The sequence below is a fragment of the Mus musculus genome, chromosome 3, assembly GCF_000001635.26.
Source record: "Mus musculus strain C57BL/6J chromosome 3, GRCm38.p6 C57BL/6J".
Taxonomy (NCBI): domain Eukaryota; kingdom Metazoa; phylum Chordata; class Mammalia; order Rodentia; family Muridae; genus Mus; species Mus musculus.
This window is the reverse complement of record NC_000069.6, coordinates 56029249-56056225: the sequence shown is the minus strand read 5'-3', so window position 1 is coordinate 56056225 and position 26977 is coordinate 56029249. Positions and strand designations below refer to the sequence as shown.

The window sequence follows — 26977 nt, the reverse complement described above, 5'->3', positions numbered from 1 at the left end:
GATAGAAAACATGTCATAGGAAAAATATTGTAGTCCTTTTAATAACAATGCATATCTGTGTCTAAGACACTGAGATTCCATTGTGTGCTCCCTTGGATTCCTACCTATTATTATTTCATTAAATATTTCAAAGTCCTTGATTGCTGAAGCATGCTGTTTATAAACATCTGTTGTAAGCTGTCCAGGCTTTTAAAGTTCACTCTTCACAGGGACCAGGGTATAATACAGGGTGTCAGCAAGAGAACCATTTATTCATCATAAGATGATAAAGGCAACAGGATTTCTTCCTCAATGATGAATACAGATATTTAGCTACGTGAGGGTGTATAGAATCCCATTTTATGATGAGTGCTTATAAAGATGACTGGAATCTTTTTCTTTTTTTTTTTTTTCAATTTTTTATTAGGTATTTAGCTCATTTACATTTCCAATGCTATACCAAAAGTCCCCCATACCCACCCACCCCCACTCCCCTACCCACCCACTCCCCCTTTTTGGCCCTGGTGTTCCCCTGTACTGGGGCATATAAAGTTTGCGTGAGATGACTGGAATCTTAAAGTTGGATGTATTATCTTATTTTAGCCAGTATTAACTTGTTTCAAATAAGAATCATCCTAAAAATTTTAATTTTCCAATGAAACTGCAATATACTTTTGAAAAGTTTGTTTAATAAATATATGACAAAGTTACAATAATTTTTTATTTTCAGTGGCTTTTAGGAGAAATCGAGCTAAGCTGCAGTAAAGTTTTGCTCTGGTTTCTATCATTCAGAAGTGTTTTATTTTCCATATACAAAACAGTGCCTTATAATAAAATTTTTACTGTTCTGTGGCCTGAGTTTGTGTTCAATGTAGGTGGATGCAAAGTTAAACTTACTCACTGAATATAAAGTTGATTTCTGATGTCTAGCAGTGTAACTTACTTGTGCAGGATGGATTTCCTGTTTTTATTTTATCCCGAATGTTGTATTATTACGTCATTACTCACTTCCTGAACTATCAGGTAACTCAATCTAGAATTCAAATCCTGACCTCGATACTGATTATTAGTGCACTTTATAGTATGTTATTAGTGTTTTCACACCACAATTTGTACCACTATAACCATGGAGTAAAAGGGATTTAGAATTACTCAAGATAAGTACAAGAAACATGTCTGTAGATCACTTGTGCCTTCTGGGTTTGTTGTTAGGGTGAATGAACTAAGTGATTCTACACGTCATCTTTCTTTTTAAGATAAGGTACCAAAGGCTCATAGTTCTTACATGTGATCTTCTTTCTAGTAATGATGTTATGTGTTACATAATTACTCAAGTATTGAAATAGGACTTGAGCTATGAGTTTTTGCTGTTATTATGGCAGTATGAAAATTATTAGATAAAGAAGCCCGAACATTTTAAGATTAATTTTCTTAAATTGGCCATTGGACCTGCCTTTTACTGAATTACTTAATCTCCAGAATACGTGTCTTGATTGACTTGAAAGCAAACACATAGGTGTAACCTTCCTGAGCGTGTAAAGCTGTTAGTAATAGATTAGTAGATGAATGATTCTGAGCAGAGACAAGTAGCTTGTTGCAGTAGCTGTGGGAATTGTTCAGGAATCTGTTTTCAGGAAGGAAAGTGGTCCACTGTTGTATTGATAGAACTTTCTATCTTTTATAATTATTAACTACCTTGAGTAATTATTCATTCCCATGGAAAACAAATCGTACAAGTATTTTTTATCTCATCTTGGTTCAGATAAAATTAGACATTTTGAAATAAGAATGAGCTGTTTAAAATGTTAGGCAATACATTTAAAACATTCTTGCTTTACTGTGACTTACTGTAAATATTTTTTAAGCCCAGTACTTTAAGCTGATGTTTTTTTCTTATGAAGCAAAAATACATTGAAAGTTCTTATCAGAAATTATGTGCTGCTAAGGTAAATGTTCTTTTGGTTTCAACTCTCTCCTGTATTCTTTGATTGCAGATCATAGTGTTGGTCATGAGTTGCTAGACGTAATATGTGATATTCTTTGAGTACTTATTCTTGTGTCATGTAAGTTCCACCTGAAAGACACTTTCATTGTTAGTTTACTGAAGACTTTTCAAAGGCAAATAACCAAATATGCCAGCAATACATTCTTTCTGTACAACATAAAGAAAATAATCTACTAACCTTGTAAACTATAGCCCAATACAATATTTTTGGTATTATACACGTGTTATGTGATGTAGCCAGAATCTCCTGATGATGAGAAGGGATGAAAGTGAGGATTCACAGAGCCATGCGAGCTTAGTGAGTGGATGCAAGCCTTCTCATTGGAGTGCTATGAGTTCAGAGCCGCATGCAGAACCTATGAATGCTTCTAGAGTCCCATTTTTAGCTGTACCTTAAACCACAATATTTTATAAGTTAGTGTGGGTCTGTTTTTCCTAAATAAAGTGGTCTTTTACCTTTAATTATAACTGAAGCTTGTTTCAGAAAATTCACACTTAGAGAATTTCACAGAACATTGCATCAGTGATCACAAGCTTCAAAGGGCTTCTTACAAGGTGACAATTGGGACGTGCGAGTTTGTTTAGTAAAGTTAAATAATTCTCTTCTATTTTAAATCATTCTATCTTGACTTAGCAAAATTATTACTGTAATTAAGTTGATTTTTATGTTCTCTTAGCAATAATTAGTCTTAATTAACACGAGAGCTACTTAATATATAAAGCATCAAAATTATCTTTAAACTTAGATGTTTCATTGTCTAACTACCTTAATCTTATTTTACCGTATTTTTAAATGTGACATAACTTTTTATGATTTTTAATTCAGGAAAATATACTACAATAATAAATTGTTAGATTTGTATGATGGGCTTTAAATTCAACTAGCCAAAACATAGCTTGTGATTGTGTGTGCTAAGCCAAAGAAGTAAAACCAGTATTTATATAAGATGTTTTTCCTAGTGGAGTAAATACAAAATATAATTAGCAATTTTATTTTGAATTTTATTTAAATACTTTGCTAAATATTTACAGAAGCAACTAATTCAATATTATTTTCTTGTTTTTTATATATTTATGGAAGAACATATTGCTGCAGCTAATAGTCATATTTGCTTGTTTGCCTTTATTTAAAAGAATTGCTGAATTGGTGAGGAAAACTTATCTTTGAAGTGAAACTACTTACAGTACATGGAAATAATAGATGGTGGGCAATCTCTTGTTATATTTATCTAGACTGTCATTATTAACTCATTCTAAAATGTTTAAAATGTTCCCTAAAGTCCTTCATAGATTTTAGGGGCCCTATAAATCCTTTTATTTCCTCTCTCTCTCTCTCTCTCTCTCTCTCTCTCTCTCTCTCTCTCTCTCTCTCTCTCTCTCTCTCTCTTAGACAAAGTTTCTCTGTGTAGCCCTGGCTGTCCTGGAACTCACTTTGTAGACCAGGATGGCCTCAAACTCAGAAATCCACCTGCCTCTGCCTCCCTAGTGCTGGGATTAAAGGCCTGCGCCACCACGCCTGGCTTTCATTTCTCATTTAATACTTGGTTGCTTTTCAATTTTTCTTCAGGAAGACTGAGAAACTGAATGTCTTAGTTTGTGAGCATCAGTGAGTGGCACATACCCTTTGCCAGTACCTTAGGTCTTTCAGTATATGCAAGCAAACTCGTCATCTGTTGATATTCCCTTATCTCTGCAGAGTGCAATTTTCAAGCTATTCCAGAGAAGACAATTTCAACTAATGTTTTTGAGAGTCAAGGGTCAGATACCTAAGGTTAAATATAGATGGGTTATTTTCAAATTCAGATGTGTTATATTTTCCTTTGTGGTTCATCTATCATACATGTAATATCAGATAACAACATTGAGAATTGCTCCCTTGATGACCTAACATATAGAAGCATAGAAGGCCTTTGAAGGATTGCTTTGATATTATTTGGGGGGGTATCCTTTAGGGGCTTACATGGGGGTCATACCTGCTGGAAGAGACAGTAAAAATATCATCTCTTACTATTAAATGGCATGCCTTTAAGTGTTCTCTTACTATTATATGGTAACTCAGTCTGAAATTGAAAGATAATTAAGGTGAACATGGAAGAAAATCTGTCTTCTTTGAGCTTACAGTGTGCTCAAAGCAGTTTAGATGTGACACAGGCCTTTTCTAACTCAGAAAGCCAAGTTTACTAGTTACCACGTTAATGCAGTGCGGGAAATGCTGAAATAAATGAGGATTCAAGGATTTCTAGTGGACTAGCTAGTGATCAGGAACCCAAGGATAAAGTTTGTACTGCTAAATTCCTGAGAAAAGAATGTCTTGCACAAGGGTCATGTGCAGATATTCATGGTTCCAGGTTCTGCCTGGTTATTCTACCATGGCTTTTTGTGTGGTTGTGAATAGGGCACATATGGCCCTCACAGTAGAACTTTGATGAGGATCCACTGCTAGAGTGTCGATCCTGTCACTGGTCATCTGAATTTATAAAGGAGTCCTTGTAAAAGGTCTGTCTTGACACCATTAATCTATGGTTTAATGCAAATGAAAAAAAAAAACCACAGACTTGCAGATAAATTGCTGCCAACAACACAGAAAAAAGTATATGCTTAGCCCTCAATAGTTCATAGGATAATAATAGAAGTTTATTTTTGTGGCAATTTTCTATCTCACAAATATTTAGAATATCTGTCTATTTAATTTCTGTATAAATCCTAGACACATTTTTGTTTTTTGAATTCTATTTTTGACATATCTAATACAGACTGATGAAAACATATTACATTTGTTTCACTTTAGATATTTCCTTTGCAATTCCCCTTCATTAATGTCCTGTGAATCTGAGTTTCTTTTTTTTCAGTGATAGTGCTTATATATTTTTCTTTTTTTTAAATAATTAAATTTTTACACTCCATATTTTCTTATCTCCCCCTCCCCCTGCTGTCTGCCCTCCAACTGTTCCATATTCCATACTTCCTCCCCACCCCCTGTCTGCACATAATTGTCCCCACCCCCTACCTGACCTCTAAACTCCCTGGGGCCTCCAGTCTCTTGAGGTTTAGGTGCATCATCTCTGAATGGACACAGACCTGGCAGGCAGTCCTCTACTGTATGTGTGTTGGGGGCCTCATATCAGCTGGTGTATGCTGCCTGTTTGGTGGACCAGTGACTGAGAGATCTCAGGGGTCCAGGTTAATTGAGACTGCTGCAGGTCCTCCTACAGGATTGCCCTTCTCCTCAGCTTCTTTCAGCCTCCCCTAATTCAACAACAGGGGCCAGCAACTTCTGTTCTTTGGTTGGGTGCAAATATCTGCATCTGATTCTTCCAGCTGCTCTTTATGTCTTTCAGAGTGTGGTCATGATAGGTCCCTTTTTGTGAGCTCTCCATAGCCTTAGTAATAGTGTCAGGCCTTGGGACTGCCCCTTGACCTGGATTCCACTTGCGGCCTGTTGCTGGACTTCTTTTCCTTAGGCTCCTCTCCATTTCCATCTCTGTAATTCTTTCAAATAGGAAGAATTATGGGTCAGAGTTTTTACTGTAGGATGGCAACCCCATCCCTTACTTGTTGCTCTGTCTTCCTGCTGGAGGTGGGCTCTATAAGTTCCCTCTCCCTACTGTCAGACATTTCATCTAAGGTCCCTCCCTTTGAGTCCTGAGAGTCTCTCTCACCTCCCAGGTCTCTGATACATTCTGGAGGGTCCCCCCAACCTCCTATTTCCCGAGGTTGCCTGTTTCCATTCTTTCTGCTGGCCTTCAGGGCTTCAGTCCTTTTCCCTCACCCAATACCAGATCTGGTTCTCCTCTCCCCCTCACTCCCCCTGCCCCATCAACTTTCCCTCCCAAGCCCCTCCCTCCTTCCCCACTCGTGATTGCTTTCTTCTTTCTCTCTCTCAAGTGGTACTGAGGTGTCATCACTTGGGCATTTCAGCTTGATGACTTTTTTGAGTTCTGTGGTCTGTATCTTGGGTACTCTATACTTTTTGGGGGTAGGGGGATAATATCCACGTATTATAGTGAGTCCATACCATGCATGTACTTTTGGGTCTGAGTTACTTTACTTAGGATGATATTTTTTAGTTCCATCCATTTGCCTGCAAAACTCATGATGTCCTTGTTCTTAATAGTTGAGTAGTATTCCATTGTGTAAATGAACCATATTTTCTGTATCCATTCTTATTCACTCAAATAAATGAGTAGCCTTCCTTTATACAAATGATAAACAGACTGGGAAAGAAATTAGGGAAACGACACCCTTCACAATAGCCGCAAATAATATAAAATATCTTGGGTTAACTCTAACCAAACAAGTGAAAGACCTGTATGGCAATAATTTTAAGTCTCTCAAGAAAGAAATTGAAGAAGATCTCAGAAAATAGAGAGATCTCCCATGCTCATAGATTGGCAGAATTAACATAGTAAAAATGGCCATAGATTCAATGCAATCCCCGTCAAAATCCCAACACAATTCCTCAAAGACATGGAAAGAGCAATTCTCAAATTCATCTGGAAAGGCAAAAAAAAAAAAACCCCAAAAACCCTAGAATCCTGAAAACAATACTTAACAATAAAAGAACAGCTGGGGGAATCACCATCCCTGACCTCAAGCTGTACTACAGAGCAACAGTGATAAAAACTGCATGGTACTGGTACAGAGACAGACACATTGATCAGTGAAATAGAATTGAAGACCCAGAAATAAAACCGCACACTTAGGGTCACTTGATCTTTGACAAGATGCCAAAAACATACAGTGGAAAAAAGAAAGCATCTTCAATAAATGGTGCTGGTCTAACTGGCTGTCTGTATGTACAAGAATGAAAATAGACCCATATTTGTCACCTTGCACAAAGTTCAAGTCCAAGTGGATCAAGGACCTCAACATAAAACCAGATACACTGAATCTAATAGAAGAGAAAGTGGGAAAGAGCCTTGGACTCATTGTCACAGGGGGAAATTTCCTAAACAGAACTCCAATGGCTCAGGCTCTAAGATCAAGAATTGATAAATTGGACCTCATGAAACTGGAAAATATTGATGATTTTTATTAACATCTTTTTTGAATGGAGAGACTCAAAGCATCTTTTAAAAAGTTGTGTTTTTGAGCAGTTCTTCATGGAGAGAAATTAATTGTGAATATTCATCAGTTTCCAAAGAATGAATGGAATGATTTTGGTTGTTTCTCACATGCTTGCCTCTGTTGAGTATCTGGAAAATACAGCAGAAACGACAGACATGCCTGAAGGATACGAAAGAAATTCTGGAATGTACCAATATTGTTTATGTGCCAACTCATGTATAAAATAAAAGGGATCTAAAAACTATTAGTAGCAGTTGGTGGAGTGCTCGAGGTAAACCTTGTTTGTAGGAACATCCAAAACATAAATATTAGTTAAAATATGTCTAGTAAAGTTGGTGCCTGATTTGACATAAGTAAAGTTTAGAACTTAAAACTAGGAAGAGCAGTGAAAACAGAATCAGTAGGTACTGAGTTACAGCTGGCTGGGAGTGAGAGGCTGTAATGTGCTATTGCATGGTATTATGTCTATAGATAGGCCATCTAAGAGAAGGTGTGGATGTCCTCACCATAGTGTAAGTGATACATGAAGATGTAGATAGCTTAAGCTAATTTAAACATCACTCAGTGTGTACAACAGAAAGATAACATGTCACAACATTAATATGTGCAGTTACTCTTTTTATAGAAAACTATTTGGAACCAGGAGCTATTAATACCTAGAACAAAATGTGATTTGCAGTGAATGCCTTCAGGTATCATAGTCTACAGTAAATATCCTTAAAAATTATAGGAGGGAGAAGCTGTTAGTTATGTAAATTGATTAACATGCCATCAGAGTAACATGCAGTGAAATTTTTATTTCAGTAGAAGTGCAAATTCTTGCTAATCTTAATTTTGTAAAATTGTGAATGACTTTGGAGCCCCCAAAGTAGTCATGACATCCATTGGTGTTACAGCCAAGATCTTGATATTCATGAGAAGTATAGAAATATATATGTGCTCACAGGCTTAACTCCATGACTTGGACAGGTTTCTCAAAATTAAAATTTTGATTGTTTCATTTAAGAACAGATGATGCATATAAGAAATACTTGTCCAGTGACTCTTACAGACTTTAGTCTATTTACATAAGGATGCATGAAGTTTTTGAAAATGGGATGGTTGTTCTGCCTTTACTGTTTTCAAGTGGTCAGGCTTGGTTTTGTTTGGATTTGATTTTGTTTTCGTGTCCACAGCTGGAGTAACTTGAGTTAGGATAATGTAATCCATAGAGGAAAATCAGTTCATATTGGCTGGGCATAGAAGGAGTTTTAGGATTTGTACTTAAATTGCACTTCCTAATTTTTAGGAACCTATTGAGAGAAGTTGTAGAAGGAAAAGGCTGTTTTGGAGTTATATGTGAAAATAGTAATTATTGAACATTGTTCTCATGGGTCAGCATTAATATAGTGTTCATATTAATAAAATAATCTACTTTCCTGTCCTCCACAAATCAGTGTGTATGTTTAAGTGTTTGGCATCGAATATTTTGAGTAACTTCTGCAAAGTGTTGTAAGAACTAAGCCAAGTTTGGTGTTGTTGTGGTTTTCTAAGCCAAGTATCCTGGAACATATAATGTCCAGATAAAGAAGAACTAGAAATAAGTAAGAAGAGACTAGTGGGACAAAACTTTGAAGTAGAGTATAGTGTTTGATTTTTCTTAGATTTGCTTAGCTTCTGTTAGGATAGGACATGCAGTGTCAAATTACATATGAAATTTGGTGGCTTTCTTCAAGAAACATATATTGTTAATATGGAAAAATACAGTTTACTTGGGGATTTAGAGTTTAAGTTCTTGATCCAGTATTTATTTTATTAGGAGAAGAAAGAGATTAGAGAATTACACAAAGACTGTTTACCTTTGTATCCCACTATAGACTTCTGCTCTCATTTTGTTGATGACTAAGTATAATGGAATTTGGAAATGCAGCCTGCCTATATAAGGTCAAGGAAGTTAACATCAGAATTAGTAATAACTATCATCGTAATGAACCACATTTTCATTATCTATTCATTAGTTGATGGAATACTCTAGGTGTCAATCAGCCAGCCTCCACATATAAGAAAGAACACACATTTTTTCTTTCTGCATCTGGTTTTCTTCACTCAAAACCATGTTTTGTAGATCCATCCACTTACCTGAAATTGTCATAGTACTATTTTTCTTAACCAGCAGGATAATATTCCAGTGGAAATGCACAGCATTTTCATTTTCCACTCATTAGTTGATAGAAGCCTCGAGTATTTCCATTTCTTAGCTATTGTGATTGAGCAACAATAAACATAGATGAACTAGTATCTCTGTGGTTGTATATAGTGTCTTCCTTAGAGATCTGTTGCTGTAAATAGATGCTATGGCCATGACAGTTCTTATAAAAGAATGCATTTAATTAACCTGCTTTAAAGTTTCAGAAAGTTGGTTCATTATCTAGACAGCGATCATGGCAGCACACAGGCAGATATGTTGTTGGAGAAGTAGCTAAGAGTTCTACATCATGATCTACAGGCAGCAAGAAGAGGCTGATACTGTGCCTGGTTCTAGCATTTGAATCCTACCCCCAGTGACACACTTTATCCAGCAAAGCTACAGTTCCTAATCCTTTCAAATAGTACCACTCTCTCATGACTACACATTCAAATTATTGACCTATGGGGCCCAGTCTCATACAAAGCACCACAGTGGTGGATAGATGGACAGTGTGCTGAGTCCACCACTAGTTTTTGATGAGCCTCCTCACTTATTTACATACTGGCTGTCCCAGTTTGAAAACTTTACTTTTACTTTTATAAAGCTTCCTAAAATGCATGTATCTAGGGAACAGTGCCTCTTGCCGACACCATAACTCTCTGGGGCATAGCACATGGACAAATCAAGCTGGCTTCATTCAGAAGCTTTCTCCCTACTTGCTCTCTCTTACGGTGCTGAAGTGCACTCTACTCTACTGCAGGGGAGTAATAGTCACTTTACCCCGCTGCCAATCCTTCACCTTGCCAGACTCGCCTGACCGGGCCAGATATGCTATTGCTTCAGTAGTGGCACAGATGTGAATAGCCAACCACTTCCTGGTTGGATCTACTCCAAAAGATTGAGCTCACGCATTGGCAGGGTTTATGGGGCCAAGAAATGGAGCTAAGTAGGTCTTAGGCCTGATGCAGATTGCAAAAAGATAACAGCCAATTGCTTATTTGAAGAAGGGTTTATTTCAAGTGTTCACAAAGCACTGTCAACCCTCAAATATAAAACAAATCCAATAAAGATGTGTTTAGTAACATTCATGTCAGAGTTCTCAAGTTTTTCAACATGACTAGCTGATAGTGGCCATCATTATTTGATAGCACTGTGTACTTAGTAGAATGACTAGAGTTGTTTTTTTTTTTTTTTTAGCTTATGCTGCCAGTGCTGGTAAAGATGTGACACAGCTGGAACCCAGTATCAGTGGGATTACCAAATAATACAACACTTTTGGAATATAGTTTTAAAGTTCTGTATAAAGTCAGCCATATACATGTATAATTGAGCTTCTTATTTCTTGGTTTTATTTATGAGAAGAGAGTACAAACTGTTCACGAACAAACATTTATATATATCTTTATAGTTGTTTTATTCACACTGCCATACTAGAAACTTCATGAGATGAATGGATGTCCAAAGTGACTCTTCAGTTTCTACCATGAAACATTTATCAATTAAAAATAATCAGAATATATGTATTTACAGCAATGAATCTCAAATTTGGGTAATATATGGAAGTCTGGAAAAGAACCTTGGAAGATCACAGACACTCTTCACTTACATGACTTTCTTAAAAAGTCAGAGCTGTAGTGACACAGAAGCATTCTTGCTACATTACAGATGTTGAGGTGCTGTGAGTCCAAAGCGGAAGGGTGAGCACAAGGACATTTTAATTTGTGCATGCCCATGGAGGCCAGAAGAAAGTACCAGATCCCCTGGAGACACAAATAAGCCACCATATTGGTGCTGGGAACCAAACCCTGGTCTGCCGGAGCAGCCAGTGCTCTTCACTGATGAGCCATCTCTCCAGGCAATGTATACATTTAACATTTTTGTTTATTTCATTGGTACATCTAAGTAGTAAAATTGTAGTCTTCGAAGTTTTTTTGAAATTCAAATGTAGGATGTTGAAATATAAAGCCACCATCTATAACCAAGGAAGATATAAATGGCCAGTGATTTGAGTGTTAGAAAGCCTCTCCTGAATCTCTTAAATGTGTGCAACATTGGTAGCACTTGCATGTTTAAATCACGTGAGACAGAGACTTGATAGCAAAGAATACCTTGTGGTATCACCCATACCTTCTGTCTGTATTCCCTTTTACTAGTGTTGCATTTGCTCTTTCCTTTAAGTAGATTCCTTTGGTGTGAAGCTGCTGTGCACACTGAGTTAGGTGGCATTGTGTGCACTAAGGAAGTTGTCAGTGTTTCCTAGCCTATCATCAGTGGCCTTTGAAGTGATGTCTTTAAGAGCACCATGTTCAAAAACTGCTAACTGTACTTGTACTTCAAAACGTTTGGTGTAGACCTTTTTCGTTTGAGCTGTGTAAGGGGTTTAACTCTTCTAGTATATTGTTTCTGTTATTAAAATCCATTTCTTAGGTGCCGGGAATTAGAACCATGGCCTCACCTATGCTAGGCAGCATTTCTCTGTTTACTTATGTCCCTGGAACACAACCTTCTTTTACATTTGTGACGGTGTCTCACAAAGTTTCTTGGGACATCATTGAACTTTGTTTATATCCCATACTCAATGATCCTCTTGCCTTGGCCTCCCAAGTAGCGGAGTCTCTATATACTAGGGTGACAGGCATAGCCTGGAATCTATGTTATAGTAAGTATTTTATGTAATTTTAATAGTCTTAGAAAGATTTTAGTATATTTTAATATTTGGCTGCTTATAAGAGGTGAAAAGAGAATTTCAAAAGAATTTACTACTAAGAATAAATCTTAAATCTTACTTTGGACTTAACCTACTCCTGACTTTATTTTGACACTCATTTTGCCTGTAGGTTTTTAAAATATTAAATATATCATCTTAAAGGGGAAGAAGAGGTGTTGGGTCTCAGCAAAAATCTTTAAGTTTTGTATAGGCTAGTTACATTCTTCTTAATAAAAAGATGTTTATTTTGAAATCCAACTAAGGTATGATATCTTTTTTGTTTTCATATAAAATTAAATATTTATAATTTATTTTATATGAGATTGCTTTAGAAATGTTCATAGATTATTCATTTCTCCTAACTTCAATTATAAGAAGGCAGATCTTTGCAGTATCTTTTGTGTTTGAATTCTAAAAGTACCCAAAGATAATAAAACTTTATTAATTCTATCAAAGAATAGTGCATATTACTTATTTCATAACATTAATTGGAAAAGACAGTGGAACTAAGTCAGTCTGTATTCACATACATCTTAGTGGAATGAAAATATAGTGTATGTATTTTCATTCGAAATTATCGTTACATATAGTATCTAAATATTCTCCTGTGTTGATCAAGATGGTTGATTGTTCTCTACTAAGATGATGAGCAGGCCCAGGCAAAACAATATCGTTGTTGTTATTCCACCTCTTCTACCCCTGGACTTTAGCCCTCATAAATAATTATAAGTGAATATTGCTTGCTAACTTATTCAAGAAGCTAATTAAAATTGGAAGATGATAATTAAGGGAAAATTTCTCAAAATAGTTTTATCAATGTCATTTTTTTTCAAGGATACAGGATTTAAAATCCTCAATCCTTCCTAAAGTAGAATTTTTACTTACAAAAAAAATTATAATACTTTTAATCAGAAGGGTTAACAATTTTATATCACTGCATAATAATTAATCCTGTCTCATCTGCCAAGGAACCCTGTGACATTCTGTCGCTGGCTGAGGCTATACTTTGCACAGGCATGTTCTATGTTGTGTTAGTTTTGGCTGATAGAACTGCTTGCCTTTTGGCTTAGCCTATATGTTTAGACCTTCTGCACATGAACTGATGTGTTCTAGACAGGAAGTGGAATGCAGGAGATATAGGAATGGGCTGAAGTATCCTTTATATTTGCCTTTGTATCTAGGGGAGTTGGAAATAGGCAAGAATGGAGAGAAATTTTGTATGGCAGTACAAAGAATTTTGCAAGTTAATTGTGAGCCCTGCAGCAATCCGATGCATTTTAGTTACTGGTAAGTTTGTTAAATTATGTTTGAAATTGTACCTCTTCGAAGATGGCCATCTATTTACTATTAAGTCCACCATGTCAAAAAAATACCTTATTTTAAAGATTTTTTGAAAAGATTTGGTATTATTATTGCGTTTGGTCTTAGGTATAAATTAAAAACACTTTGGTGAGTAAATGAACTTGAGTTTCTGTTGTAATACCAGAGTGGAATCACTTTTTCACAGACAGCATGGTCTTGTGTTCAGATTTTGGAATTATACCTAATGTATCCTGCTTTTGCATTGGAGTGCCACTGTCTTTAGAGGTCTGAATTCACACATGACATGACTGCAAATGGATAGTCTTGTGATATAAAAGATTTATAAAAGTCCTTGCAATTTCATATGGTTCTGCATATATGTGTGATTTTTCTCAGAGAATACTTCCTGCTTTTTTCTTAATGTATCATAGAGACGTTGTGAGGCAGACTTGATTCTTCCTGTTTGACAGTTCTGATGCCTGAGAACCCACTCCCCTAATTACGTATAGGTGGGAAATTGTGGAATATCTATGCAGTAGCTCTCTTTCTTTTCAAACATTTAAACACAGTGTTATATGTAGTAGAGGATTTGAGCAGGTATTTGTGAAGTGGACTTGACGGTTGACTCAATTCATTTAAAATATGCTAGATTGCTTAATAGCTCTTTACAGAATCTCAAGGGATTCTTTGCTAGTTGTGTTTTTCTTAAAAACCTAAGTTTGAGGACAAAGTAAAAATAGTATCTCTGATTAGTAATATTACTTTTTATTTTTCTGTGTGTGGTTTAAGTATGTAGGGCTAGCTAATGTGACTGAGCTTTAACTTCCTGTGATAAAGGACCTTATTTCTGGGTAGTATGTCTTTTAGAATATCAAGTAGTTTGTTCATTTTTTATAATAATGTTAGTGATCATTTAGCTATTGGTTCTTGTCATGAGAAAATGTTTGATTTAATTTAAATAAATAAATAAATAGACAAAAAAATAAACACATAAATTTTCCAGATTATTGGAAAAGTCTGTTATCATTCGTTTTGAAACCAGGAGAGCTAAAGTAAGTAAAATTACAGTAAGCTAGGTTTCTTTAATGATTTTTGAGCATTCTTCATTAAATTTTCTGAAATACTTTCAAGAATAATTACTGTTCTGTTTAGTATAAATAGGTGATTTAAGGTATATTATAAAATACTTCAGATAGATATTATTTCAGTTCACGATAAAGTCTAGTATATGGTAATTTATTGTAATTGCATTAAGTACTCATAATGAAGGGTGTATTATTTTCATTCTTGTGTCATTGTGCTGGTTGAAAATATATAACTTGTGAAGAAAAACATTATCAAAGACTAATTCATTGCAATCAATTTCCTTTTGTTTCCTCATTCATTCAGTGTACATACCAATTGCTTAACTTTGTCTGATATCTACTGTTATCTGATTTTATGTGTTTGTGTACATTATGTAATTAATTTTAACAACTTCTCATTTCTATAATACATGAGTCATATCTTTACTTTGCTCTCATGAACTTTTCTGAGGGTATGTGTGGACATATGTGGTATGTGACATTTCTTTGGTTGATTTTTATAAACCATATGAACAATAGCTAAAAAGCAGCTATGTTCTTCACAAAAAATGTCCTGTACATATTGAAAAACTTTTGATAGCCTGTTTTTAAATATTATGATACTGTATATATTATAGAATAGTGGTATGTTTCTTATGTCAGGTTGATTTAAAAAGTGAAATATATTTCTGTGTATGTATAGATGCATTTTATGCTTAACTCAAATATGAGTTATACATAGTTATTTTTTAATTTATTGTTTTTTAACTTGAAGGATAAAACTAATTGTATCTTCTCTTGCTTGTGGGAAGATACATGCTTGTATAATAAAAGACAGATACCATTTTTAAAAAGGATAGAGATTAATTTGTTTGTTGTTATTGTTTGGCAAACAAATTACTGAAATGGAATACTATGTTTATAATAAATATTTTATGACTACAAAATGAATTATCTGTACTTTACACACAGTGCTACTCTTTTGGCATTCCTGGTTGAACTACTTAAAAGTTCAGTAGCCATGCAAGAACAGATGCTGGGCGGAAAAGGCTTTTTAGTCATTGGCTACTTACTTGAAAAGGTAAGTGATACACATATTGGTGGCTTTTGTCACTGGATAGTTGAAAATCACTAATCATATTTTCTTAAGTTATCTTCAGTTCATGATAAACTGATGATTGTTCAGTGGTAATATCGTTTGATAATTAAAGAACATTTTATATTATGCTGTGAATGTAAGTATTGGCATAGTGTGAAGAAATTTGAATTAAACTAGAAATTTTAGAAAAATTCCCTTGCAGGCCTAGGGAGAGTGAGTCAGGAGAGGTACAAGTTTAAGAGTAATCTGGACTACACTGTAAGATTCTGTCTCAAGAAAACTCAATTTAAAAAGTCATGACCCATGCTGTTGCTACATTGACAAGACATGAACTACAACTTGCAGTGAGCACAGTTATTAGGGAAGGGGGAAATGTGCCGTGTCACTACACTAAGGTTCCAGTAGATTAGGTACATTCATTGCATCCTCACCTTATACCTTTGTCTCCAGTGGATTTACTGGAATATAACCCTATTGTTGAGTGCATTCCCTTGTGTGTAGCTAATCTATTTGTTTGAAAAGATAGTTTCTGCTGCACCAAAATCTCATTTTTGTTGGTAAACTTGGACCTTACAACAGTAAGATTTTGTTTCTGTTTTCAGGCACTAAGCAAGATCTTTGGTAGATCTTGATAGCTGATGATACAGTCACCTGTCTCATTTATATAAGATTGCCTTGCTGCTTTTCACTTTATTTGTTCCTCTGCATTCACTCACCAGTTTTCCACAGAAGTTGCCCTTGTTACATTGACATTCTTATTAAGCCCTTCAATTTACATGTTTCACCTTTTTAATTATTTAGGATGTCTTTTTTTGTTGTTGTTTTAAGTACAGAAAATTTACCTGATTTTTTTATGGATTTATTTATTTATTTTTATCAAACATGTTATTTCATGTTTTAAGAGTTTTGGGCTTTTTTTTTGTTTTGTTTTGTTTTTTTTGTTTGTTTGTTTTTTTAAGTTTTGGCTTCTTGGGTACATAGAAATAGAATTATTGATGATTAGTGTAAGCTTTTTGTATTGCTGTTTCCACTCCTTCATTAACTATGGGCCTGTAGCTGCTTTAGAACTTTGTAGAAGTAGTATCATTTAAAACTAATGACATGTCTTTTTTGATAACCGTCTGTTTCTCTTGTGGCTTTTTTTGCCCTATCTGAGATAACTGGTGCAGTTGACCAGAAGTTGTATAATGGATACCTTTTATTACTAATCTCATGACAGTGCTTTTAATAATTATAATCTAAAATACAGTCTATTGAAATAGATTAGATTTTACAGTATTTTTCAAAACAATTTTTTTCAAACAGATTTCAAAAGTTTTCTCATTTAAAAATTTTTTGTCATCATATTGATTTTTACATTTTTATTTATTTGATTGTGAGTTCTAATTTTCTTTTCTTGTTTTGTGAACCATATTCATTAATTTTCAAATATAAAACTTCTGATTACTCATAAATAGGGCCTTTCTCCAATGAGGCTTTCTGGTAATCTTCATGCTCGCACTCACACTGCCGGGGCCTTTGCTCCTCCGACCATGCTTGTTGCTTTCCTGTTTAGCCTTTCTTCACTTTGACACCAGCTACAGCATTGCATTCCAGGGGTGTCTTTCTTCACTTTGGTGTCAGTTTCTTTATTTTCTATTCTTGCCTTCTTTTATTTCTTCCTATATTTCTGAAGACTGCCTTCTACTGGCTGGTCTTGAAATTTTTTTCTCCTATAATTCATTTAATGAGATTATGGTTGCTTTCATTAGCCTATAAATACTAATTGTTTTCATATCTCCTTCATTTCAGTTCTACTAGGATATCCAGTGATCTGTACAACTTTTATTAACCAAATTAATGCTTCCAAGTCTTCTTTCAAATATTCTATTTCCCTTTTTATCTTAGTGTCTTTATCTTTATCTTATGCTGTTGTAGAGAAAGTTCATTGTACACATGGTAAAACTTTATGTTGACAGTGAAACACAGTTTTGAAAAAAGTGTTTCTAAAGATGAAGTATAGATCTAAAATTACTCTCTGATGGTGGCGTAAATGAGCATAAAAAGACAAGTGTCTCTCTTTCTTTAGCAATGTAGAGGCCCCACGTGATGCTTTTGAGGATGCCTTTCCTGGCACTCAGAAATTTCAAAACATATCTAAACTGAATTACTATCAGATGAGTATGATTGGAGTGCTTGCTGACAGTGCAAGCTTTTAGCATGTGAATTTAGATTATAAATTATAAAATATCATTGCCCAAATGAAATACAATGTAAGAATCAAATGCAAATTAAAATGTTTAGTAAAAAGTTACCAGTGATATTAATAAATTTTATTTAGCCTGGTATTTCCAAAACATCATTTTAGTATTTTATTAGTTTTTTTTTTTAAAGAATGCTTTTTAGAGCATTATAACTTACATCTCACTTTGGACAGGCTGCATTTCAAATGTTCAACAGTTACAAATAGGCTAATGTCTACTTTACAATCTTGAAGAATTGGCATGAGTTTCACGTCTCTTGTGTTTAGTCATGCACTGTTGATAACAGGTGAGCATTTGTGATAGGACTGTGGTATATCAAAACAATGTTATGTAAAGAAGTTCAGAGTGTTATCAAAGGAAATATTTTATTTGTAGTAAAAAGAGGGCAAAGAAAGCCATATTTGAGCAGAATTCTCTGGAGTAGTCTGAGATCCTGAAAGCCAATGAGAGCATTGTGTCCACAAGAGTCAGGTTTGCTTTACCATGGCCAGGCTAGGCCAGGCCAGGCCAGGCCAGGCAAAGTTTTGCTGAGGCAAGTTAATTTCATTTGTCGGTTTTGAAATGCCCTAAAGGAATAAAACAGTAGCTTCTGCTATGCTTGCTTTGGAACTGTTTTAAATAAAAGCACTTTTGTTATCTTTAATTTTTGAATTATCATAATTATTTAACTCTAAGTTCTGTAAGATCCTTTGTCTTTTTTTTGCGATTTTTACTCATAAATTACTTTACTTCTTTATATTGACAAGAGTGTCTTAACTGTAAATAGACTGGGCTTTTAATAATGAGCTTTCACTCAAAGGAATATCTTTTTTTATTAGATATTTTCTTTATTTAATTTCAAATATCCCCTTTCCTAGTTTCCCCTCCGAAAATCCCCTATCCCTTCCCCGCCCCTGCTCCCCAACCTACCCACTCCCATTCCTGGTCCTTGCCATTCCCCTGTACTGGGGCATAGAACCTTCACAGGACCTAGGGCCTCTCCTCCCATTGATGGCCGACTAGGCCATCCATAGAGCCACAAGTTCCACCATGTGTTTTCTTTGATTGGTGGTATAGTTCCAAGGAGCTCTAGGGGTACTGGTTAGTTCATCATATTGATGTTCCTCCTAAGGGGCTTCAAACCCCTTTAGCTCTCAAAGGAATATCTTAAAATTTCATGTAACTACATTTTTACTAACAGACAATATATGATTTTGTGCTTTTAATTTAAATTTTTAGGGACAATTTGAATTATTCCTATAAACATTTTGTAATTTGATGTCACAGACATTTCTAGATAGAATTTCTGTTTCTGTCTTTAGTCATCAAGAGTTCATATAACTAGAGCTGTCTTGGAGCAGTTTTTATCATTTGCAAAATACCTCGATGGCTTATCTCATGGAGCCCCATTGCTGAAGCAGCTTTGTGACCACATTTTGTTCAATCCCGCCATCTGGATACACACACCTGCAAAGGTCTGTATTTCAGGTTCACTCATTTAATTTTAGGTTAAAATAAAAGTTAATGATACAGTGTGTGGTTATTAGATTTAATGTATCCAGTAGAAAACATCCAGCATTTTTTTTTGCTTCTAGTCAGTATAAGGCAGTATGTAAATACAATAAATAAAACTACAGTTAAACATTAAACCTGCTGTAGAACTAAGTTTTAATATTACTAGGTATGATTCATACCTTGTCAACAAAAAGAATCCGGTATATTATTGAAAGACCAGGAAAAGACAACAGAACACTGTGACCATTTAGACTGTCAAGTTACTGTCAGTTTGAACTTAGATGTTTTATCATGACATAAATATTTTGAAATAAGCATATATTTACGCCACATTATTTTTCTATAAGTTTGCATAATGCAGTATATCAGCTATCTGATCTATTCCTATAAATCTATATGGAGATATATTGATTTGAGGTTGTCCTTTTACAGCTTTAAATTCCTTCTATAGCTGAGTGAGTAGTGTTCCCGATTTCACTGTAGCTCATCTCACTGTGTATGGCACTAAATCCACAGCTAATGATTGTCCCCTCTTCTAATCAATGTCCTTGTCATATCCGCATAGTCAGAATCTAATGTTAGCTCTGGATGGGGGCGGCAGGTGAAGCATGGGGAGTCCCACACTTGGGCGCACGTGCATATGGCCTCTGCGCATATTCTTCCTCTGGAGAAGCATGTGCTTAGGGGCTGCTGCCAGATCCTTTCCAGAGGAGCGGGCCTAGACACCAGCCACTGCCCATCATTGTATTTCTCATAAGATTAGCCCAAATCAGCTTAGAAAGATTTATTTATAATTGACAGTGCTATTTTATCCTTAGATATAGAACCTTTTTTCCTAATTGGGTCATGTGCATTATCTTTATTGAAATCATTTTTATTGGGATGTTTGTGTTTGATTCTTACTTTTCAAATTATAAATGTTTATTATGGAACATTATTTTAAACCACAGAAATAAATTATAATAGTTTGTCCTTTGCTGATTTGTATTTGAATTAACATGGCATTTATATTTAATAAATATTCTAAACTTGCTTTAATTATGTATTAGGTTCAACTTTCCCTATATACTTACTTGTCTGCTGAGTTCATTGGAACTGCTACCATCTATACCACCATACGCAGAGTTGGGACAGTATTGCAGCTCATGCACACATTAAAATATTACTACTGGGTTATTAACCCTGCTGACAGCAGTGGCATTGCACCTAAAGGACTAGGTAAGCTCCTCTGCGGCCTCATTTCCATTTTCCTGTGTTTAGATCCGGGGTGCAGTGCACACATGTGCGTACAAAGTTATTCCTCTAGCTCTTTGATTTCTTGTGAGGTACAATATTATTTTACAAGTTGCATATGTTTTTTTTTTTTAATTTTGGGACAATGAGATCTCTTTTAAAAGGGGAAATATAACTATATTAGCCAATACTACTGTGAAGATTATAAAATAATCCCCATCATACACTGCTGGTGAAACTACACTCGTAGGACATTTGTGGAAAAAAATATTAAAGCTTATTTATTTATTTATTTATTTATTTATGTGAGTACACTGTAGCTACCTTTAAACACACAGGAAGAAGGCATCAGATCCATTTACAGATGGTTGCGAGACACCATGTGGTTGCTGGGAATTGAACTCAGGACCTCTGGAAGAACAGTCAGTGTTCTTAACCAATGAGCTATCTCTCCAGTCCCTAAGATATTTTTAATTGAACCTTTATTGCCAATTCTAAAAAAATCACCGACAACCAGCAGATCGCCTGATGGCTGAATTGCTTACTCAGAAACTTTGTCATTTTTCCCTGTCTCTTTGTGTGAAACACTCAAGTTATGTACATTATTCTTTGTATCAGTTGAAAATAACGTATAGAAAACATGTTTTCTTACCAATGCTTCTCTGTATATTTCCCCAAAGGTAAAAGTTAACTGTTAAATCAGAGTGGAAAACACAGACTGATTTTGGAGACCCCTCAATGAGGATTTATATGCATTATTTTCAGGGTTGACACGGGTGTTTCTGTTAGTTTGTTTTGTTTTGTTTTGTTTAGACAGGAATATGACATTAATCATGCAATCTCTAATCTGTCCTGTAAAGGACATAAACAATGTTCGGCTGCCTGTGTCTGCTGGTGACTATGAATGCTTGTACAGGCTCTAAACTCCTTGTTCAGACTGTGTCCATATCCTGTTCTGCAGCAAAGCTTCAGCTGCTTATTTCCAGATGAATCTAGATAGAATGTACCTTCCTCTGTCAGGTGCCCAGAGTGATACTTCCCAATATAACGCTTTCACCCTGATAGCAGAGAGAATGCGGTTTTCTTATGCATATGTTTATTTTTCAGATTTTTATATCAGTATGGGCTCATGAGTTCCTCTTTTATTCAGTGCATTATCAGCTGGTAGCTTTCCCTTAAAGGGCCCTGTAGTAACTTTAGTTTTCTCTTTCTTTAGCTTTCCCTAAAATTTGTTCCACACAAATGAATTCTGTTATTTTATTGCACATATGAGCATGCTGTTCAGGAATGAGCGTGGTTGCCAGTATCTCATAGAGACATGCTGAGGAAGGACCTGACAGTATAGTACATCAGCCCTTGGCTGCTAGCCTTATGGATTTTGATGTTTTCACTTATCTAGATTTTTCCAGTAGGAAATGTGCCTTTATGGCAGGAATCCATAGGTTTGTAGTATTTCCCTATTGCACAACACAAAATATTCTTGGTTCTTATTATATGTTTCTTGTCCTGACCCTGTTTTTCTAAAGAACCATTGCTTGCTTAATGGATATGGATTTCTAAGAACTGAAATATGAGTGTTAGTTTTGTGTATCTTTGTTATTCCTAGTGGACAGGTCCAGGAAATAGAACTGCATGTGTGCCCAGGGTTGTATTTCCATTTCCATTTGAAGGCAGATCGCTCAGCCTAGTTTTAAGGCTTTTGGTATTTACAGCCTTTCTCCCTATAGTGGGAACAGACTCCCATCAGCTATGTTAATATATTTACATATTTTCTTGTTTTATCTTGTTAAACCAGTGTTTTAACATTTGTAATAATACCTCGGTTTTAAGAATGGTGTAAACAACTGATTTTCAACGTGTGGTTTGTGACCCCTTTGAAGGTCACACATCAGATTTTTACATTATAATTTTTAACAGCAAAATTACAATTAGGAAGTAGCAACGAAATAATTTTATGGTTGGAGGTCATCACATCATGAGAAACTGTACTAAAGGTTTTCATTAAGAAGGTTGAGAACTACTAGTGTAAAATTATAATTTGTTTGCTCTTAATTTTAAATTTGTCCAATAAATCTTACTTTTACTTTTACATTTTATTTTTACTCAAAATGGATTCATGCCATATAGACATGCTCATAAGTTTGCTTCTGTGCAGCATGCTGTTCGTTGCAGAGTGCGACTGATGTATCTATAGTTAACAATTACTACCTGTTTGCAATTTACATTATTGAAGCACCTTCCTCACTGCTTCACGTACGCCTCAAATATGTTTTGTCCTAGCATGCCCTGTCTTACATCAGTACTGTCACTTTCATCCTTACAATGAAGTAAAAGCTAAACTGAGGCATTGCTGTATCTGTATGATTTATAAATCACAATGAGATTGGTTTTTAAGAAGTAAAGTCAGTTATTGATAAGAAGTGTTATGTACTTTGACATTGGTAAGAGTAGGCAAAAATGTGGCTAACACCTGAAAACTGTGGACCAGGTTTGTTACTATTAATCGATGAACGCGCTGGGAGTGAGGTTGCTTGCAGGTGCAGCGATCTGCATGAAATGGTTGTGAGCACATAATCACATGTTATGAAGGACACCTGAGGGAATTACACTTTGAAAACGGATAGAGCAGTGACATTGATTCTGGTTACTTGAAGAAAGACTTGATTGTTAAACAATTTTTGAGTCTAGTTATGTTTAAAAGAGCATCCTATTGTAAGTTACACAGTATGCATATCCTTTCCAACTCTCCTATTTACTAGCAATTAGATATCACACAGTTGAATCCTTTAAATTTAGACACAATGGAACTCACAAGTATAGTTTAACTTCCCATGCTTGATTTCATTTACCAACTCAGCATTTGTTGGTGCACCACTACAGTGTGCATTGCACATAGAGAAAAAGATGCAAAACGATGATGGGTGGAGGTAGACTGGGATAGTTCTATGTATGATTCAAGGTATTAAAGGAAGAGTCTGTAAATGGGAAAAATTTACAAGCCAGAGAAATATTAGGAAGTTTTTAAGTAAAAATAAGAGAAGCTATTTGCCATTAGGTGTTGTGCATTTATCGGTGGTAATGATGATTGGAATCTTAGAGCAGCCCTTTTTCCTAAATCTAAAGGTTCCTGCAAGTAATGTGGGATTGCCCAAAACCTGAAATTCACTTTTATTCTTATGTTTGAAATCATAAAACATCAGCATCAACAATTATGGGTTTTAAAAACACTTAATTTACAGAATTTAAATGTAATTGCTTTAAACTTATTTATTGGCATGGCTTATTTTCTTTCTAGATGGTCCCCGGCCATCACAAAAAGAAATCATATCACTTCGGGCTTTTATGCTGCTTTTTCTGAAACAGCTCATATTAAAGGTAAAATAACTTTATTTTGCAATTGCAATATATTGGGTGAAAAGGTACTGTTGCCAGAATTTAAAAAATCATTCTCATTAAATTACTAAGAATGGCTTTTCATGTTGCTCTACAAAATATAAATATAGTGGGATTTTTTGCACTTAAATTTTGGTAGCATTTGTATTAAGATGGCTCATGTTAAGAGGTATGACTGTGCTAAAAGAGATGTCCCAGATAAAACAAGGAACATGTGAAAAACTGTAGAGCAGAAATACCTAATTAAATGGAATGTGTTCCATTTTATCTAAGGTTGAAGTGTTCTGTCATGGAGGGTTTGTGAAACTAAGGTGGTTTAAAGGGAATATGCAGGCAAAGTTGTACAAATACTACACAAATGTGATCCCACAACTCCTTAAATTCCCATTGTTTTAGGGAAGCAATACATAACAAGACCATAGTAACATGAAATCATCATAATATTCTAACTACTTTTGTTGGGACAAGGTCTTATTTATTTTCTAGCTGGCCTTGAGCTAACAGAGGTCTGTCTACCTACCTCTGCATCCTGAGATCTGAGTCTAAAGGCTCGTGCTAGCACCCCTAACCCTAAGTTTTGTCAGTTAACATTTCTAAATACTTACTTTTTAGACTTGAAATAAAATAGTATTTAAATTATGAACCAGGGGAAATTTCAGTGAACACTTTGCTTTTACGTTTCTGTTTACTTTTATGTCATTGATTTTGATACTTTCTTCAAAGTCTCAATTTCTGATTTTCTTTAACTAATGAAATATTTTTACATAGGATCGAGGTGTGAAAGAAGATGAACTTCAGAGTATATTAAATTATTTACTTACAATGCATGAGGTATAACATATTTTTTATCTTTCATTTAAATTATTTTATTAAAAGATTTTGAGCAAATTTTATCTAAATATTTGTGTTTCTTATTATGCAGGATGAAAATATTCATGATGTCTTACAGTTGTTAGTGGCTCTAATGTCAGAACACCCAGCCTCAATGATACCAGCATTTGATCAAAGAAATGGAATAAGGTATGACCCTAAGTGCAGTGGTGTTAGTGTGCACACTAGACTATGCTATGTATGTAAGAAGGGAACAAAGGAAAAGTGGCAGGCTCTCATGTTCTTGAGGAGCTAGAGAACTGTATGCAAATGCTCTGAAGGAAGACGCTAAATGATTGCAATTACTCCAGTGCAGACCTTGCATAGGAGGAAAAGCAGATTTATTTTTTATGCAGGAGGACAATAAAGAACTTGGTGCATTTCACAAATCGAAGATGTAAGAGAACTATAGAGAGAGGCAGACACTGAGACACACAGAGACCCACCAGATTCAGTGATCCATATCTTGGCTATTATATATGTATTAAATATTTATAGTTAACAATATGAATGAGAAAGGAAAAATCTAAGGTAGTAAGATCGTCAGAAATGATCTTATTTGCTGCTGTTAGATATGGCGCACTGAGGCAGGGGTGGTGCTGTAGCCATGAGAATTACATATTTGAAAGGTAGTTTAGAACCAAAGACCAAAATTAAAATAATTTGAAAAGTGACTGTAGTTGTGGCAGTTGTGAATTGTTGATAAGGGAAGCATAGTTTCTTTATTAGAATGCTCATGACCTTAAACCTATAATTTAACTCTTAAGAAATTTCTTTCAAATTGTTTTTGCTCTCTCAGCAGAATGAACAAAAAATAGAATAAATTTCATTTAATTCTTATTATTTTGTTTTACTTGTGGCACTGGGGCTCAAAGCTCCAGCATTACACATGGGAGGCAAAGCTTACCACTGAGGTATACTCCACAACCAATTTTACTGTTTGTTGTTGTTGTTTTTTGTTTTTTGTTTTTTGTTTTTTTTTTTTTTGAGACAGGGTTTCTTTGTAGAGCCCAGGCTGTCCTGGAACTCACTTTGTAGACCAGGCTGTCCTGGAAACTCAGAAATCCGCCTGCCTCTGCCTCCCAAGTGCTGGGATTAAAGGCATGCACCACCACGCCTGGCTTTACTGTTGTTTTAATTGTACATAAGAAGCTCTGGTGATAATGCACCCCTGAACTCTGAGGTTAGTAATATGATAGATTTGTGTCTGTAAGGCAGGAAACAAGTGTTTCTCATGACTACAGTAAACTTGAAGAGCTAAGTTAGGATTGTTAATACTTATATCCCATAATAGCTTTCAGCAATGGGTTTTTATGTGGTTTTTTTTTCTTTCTGATGTATTATCTCTGTCTTGTGACCTTGTCTTTTTCTAATATTAACAATAATCTCTAAATTTTTAGAACAGAGAAATACCAAGGTAGGTGTCCACCTGTGTTTCACTTAGCAATCACAAACGGGATAAAGTCAACATGTTCAAGTGTAAAGTGTCCTAAGAGAAGTGGGGATACGGTCTAAGTATGTATCCAGGAATTTTGTTCAATGCGCTGGAAAGTAATACTTGTATTTGTAAAGTACTTTTTCATTTGTAATATTAGTTAGGTGCTCATAAGATCATTTGTCTTTTTAGGGTGATCTACAAATTATTGGCTTCTAAAAGTGAAAGTATCTGGGTCCAAGCGCTGAAAGTTCTGGGATATTTTTTGAAGCATTTAGGTCATAAGTAAGTTGATATTTTCATAATGAATTACAGACATAACTATTGAAATTTTTATGAGATTTGCATTTCATTTTTAGCATATGAAAAATTTACAGTGTACTATGCAAAATGTAGAAATGATAAATGTGTCTTTCTAAAGTAATATTTCAATAATAGAATATAGAATAAGATCACAATTGAGTAATATAGTTAATTTCTTCAGTCTAGTGTAGATACCTTTTGTATTTTAAGAATATAGTGAAATATATTTGTTAAAATGAAGTACACATCTACATGAGTTAATTAAAAGAGAGAACAATTAGTTCTCCAGGAAACACAGCCTGATCACTGACATAATAGTTTAAAGTATTTCTTTTCTAAAAGTGATCCCCATTAATATTTTGTGATTGTGTATCCTACACCAACACACTTCCCCAAAAATGTTTCCCGTAAGTAGCAGCTGCTGACCATGTTGTCCAGAACGTATTTATTCTTTTGTAAGATGGTATTCTGTGCATGTGAACATGACTGTTACTGTCCTAAGTGTTGGTGCCTGGCCCTTCCCCAAATCCTAGTGCTGTCCATTTTGCCTAAGTAAAGAAGTGACCCTGGCTATATGTTGTCTAAAGTGCAACTGTAGGCCAAAAGCAAAAAGGAT

The 26977-nt window shown here is 35.1% G+C and overlaps 1 protein-coding gene across 13 annotated transcripts in view; it reads left to right on the top strand.

Annotated features, from left to right (window-relative positions):
- Window positions 1–26977, top strand: part of Nbea (neurobeachin) — a 558554-nt gene that overhangs the window by 127523 nt on the left and 404054 nt on the right. For 12 of the 13 annotated variants that reach the window (XR_001783693.2, XM_006501527.4, XM_017319586.2 and 9 more), the window contains exons 11-17: window positions 15264–15372; window positions 18935–19087; window positions 20177–20345; window positions 23656–23735; window positions 24522–24584; window positions 24676–24773; window positions 26251–26343. Coding sequence is in view for 12 of the 13 variants with exons in the window: in XM_006501527.4 (XP_006501590.1) it covers window positions 15264–15372; window positions 18935–19087; window positions 20177–20345; window positions 23656–23735; window positions 24522–24584; window positions 24676–24773; window positions 26251–26343 (765 nt within the window). In the remaining variant the exon portion in view is untranslated. Of the gene's footprint in view, window positions 1–13137; window positions 13213–15263; window positions 15373–18934; window positions 19088–20176; window positions 20346–23655; window positions 23736–24521; window positions 24585–24675; window positions 24774–26250; window positions 26344–26977 lie in introns of those variants that run through there. The other variant, XM_011240127.3, reaches the window with a different exon arrangement.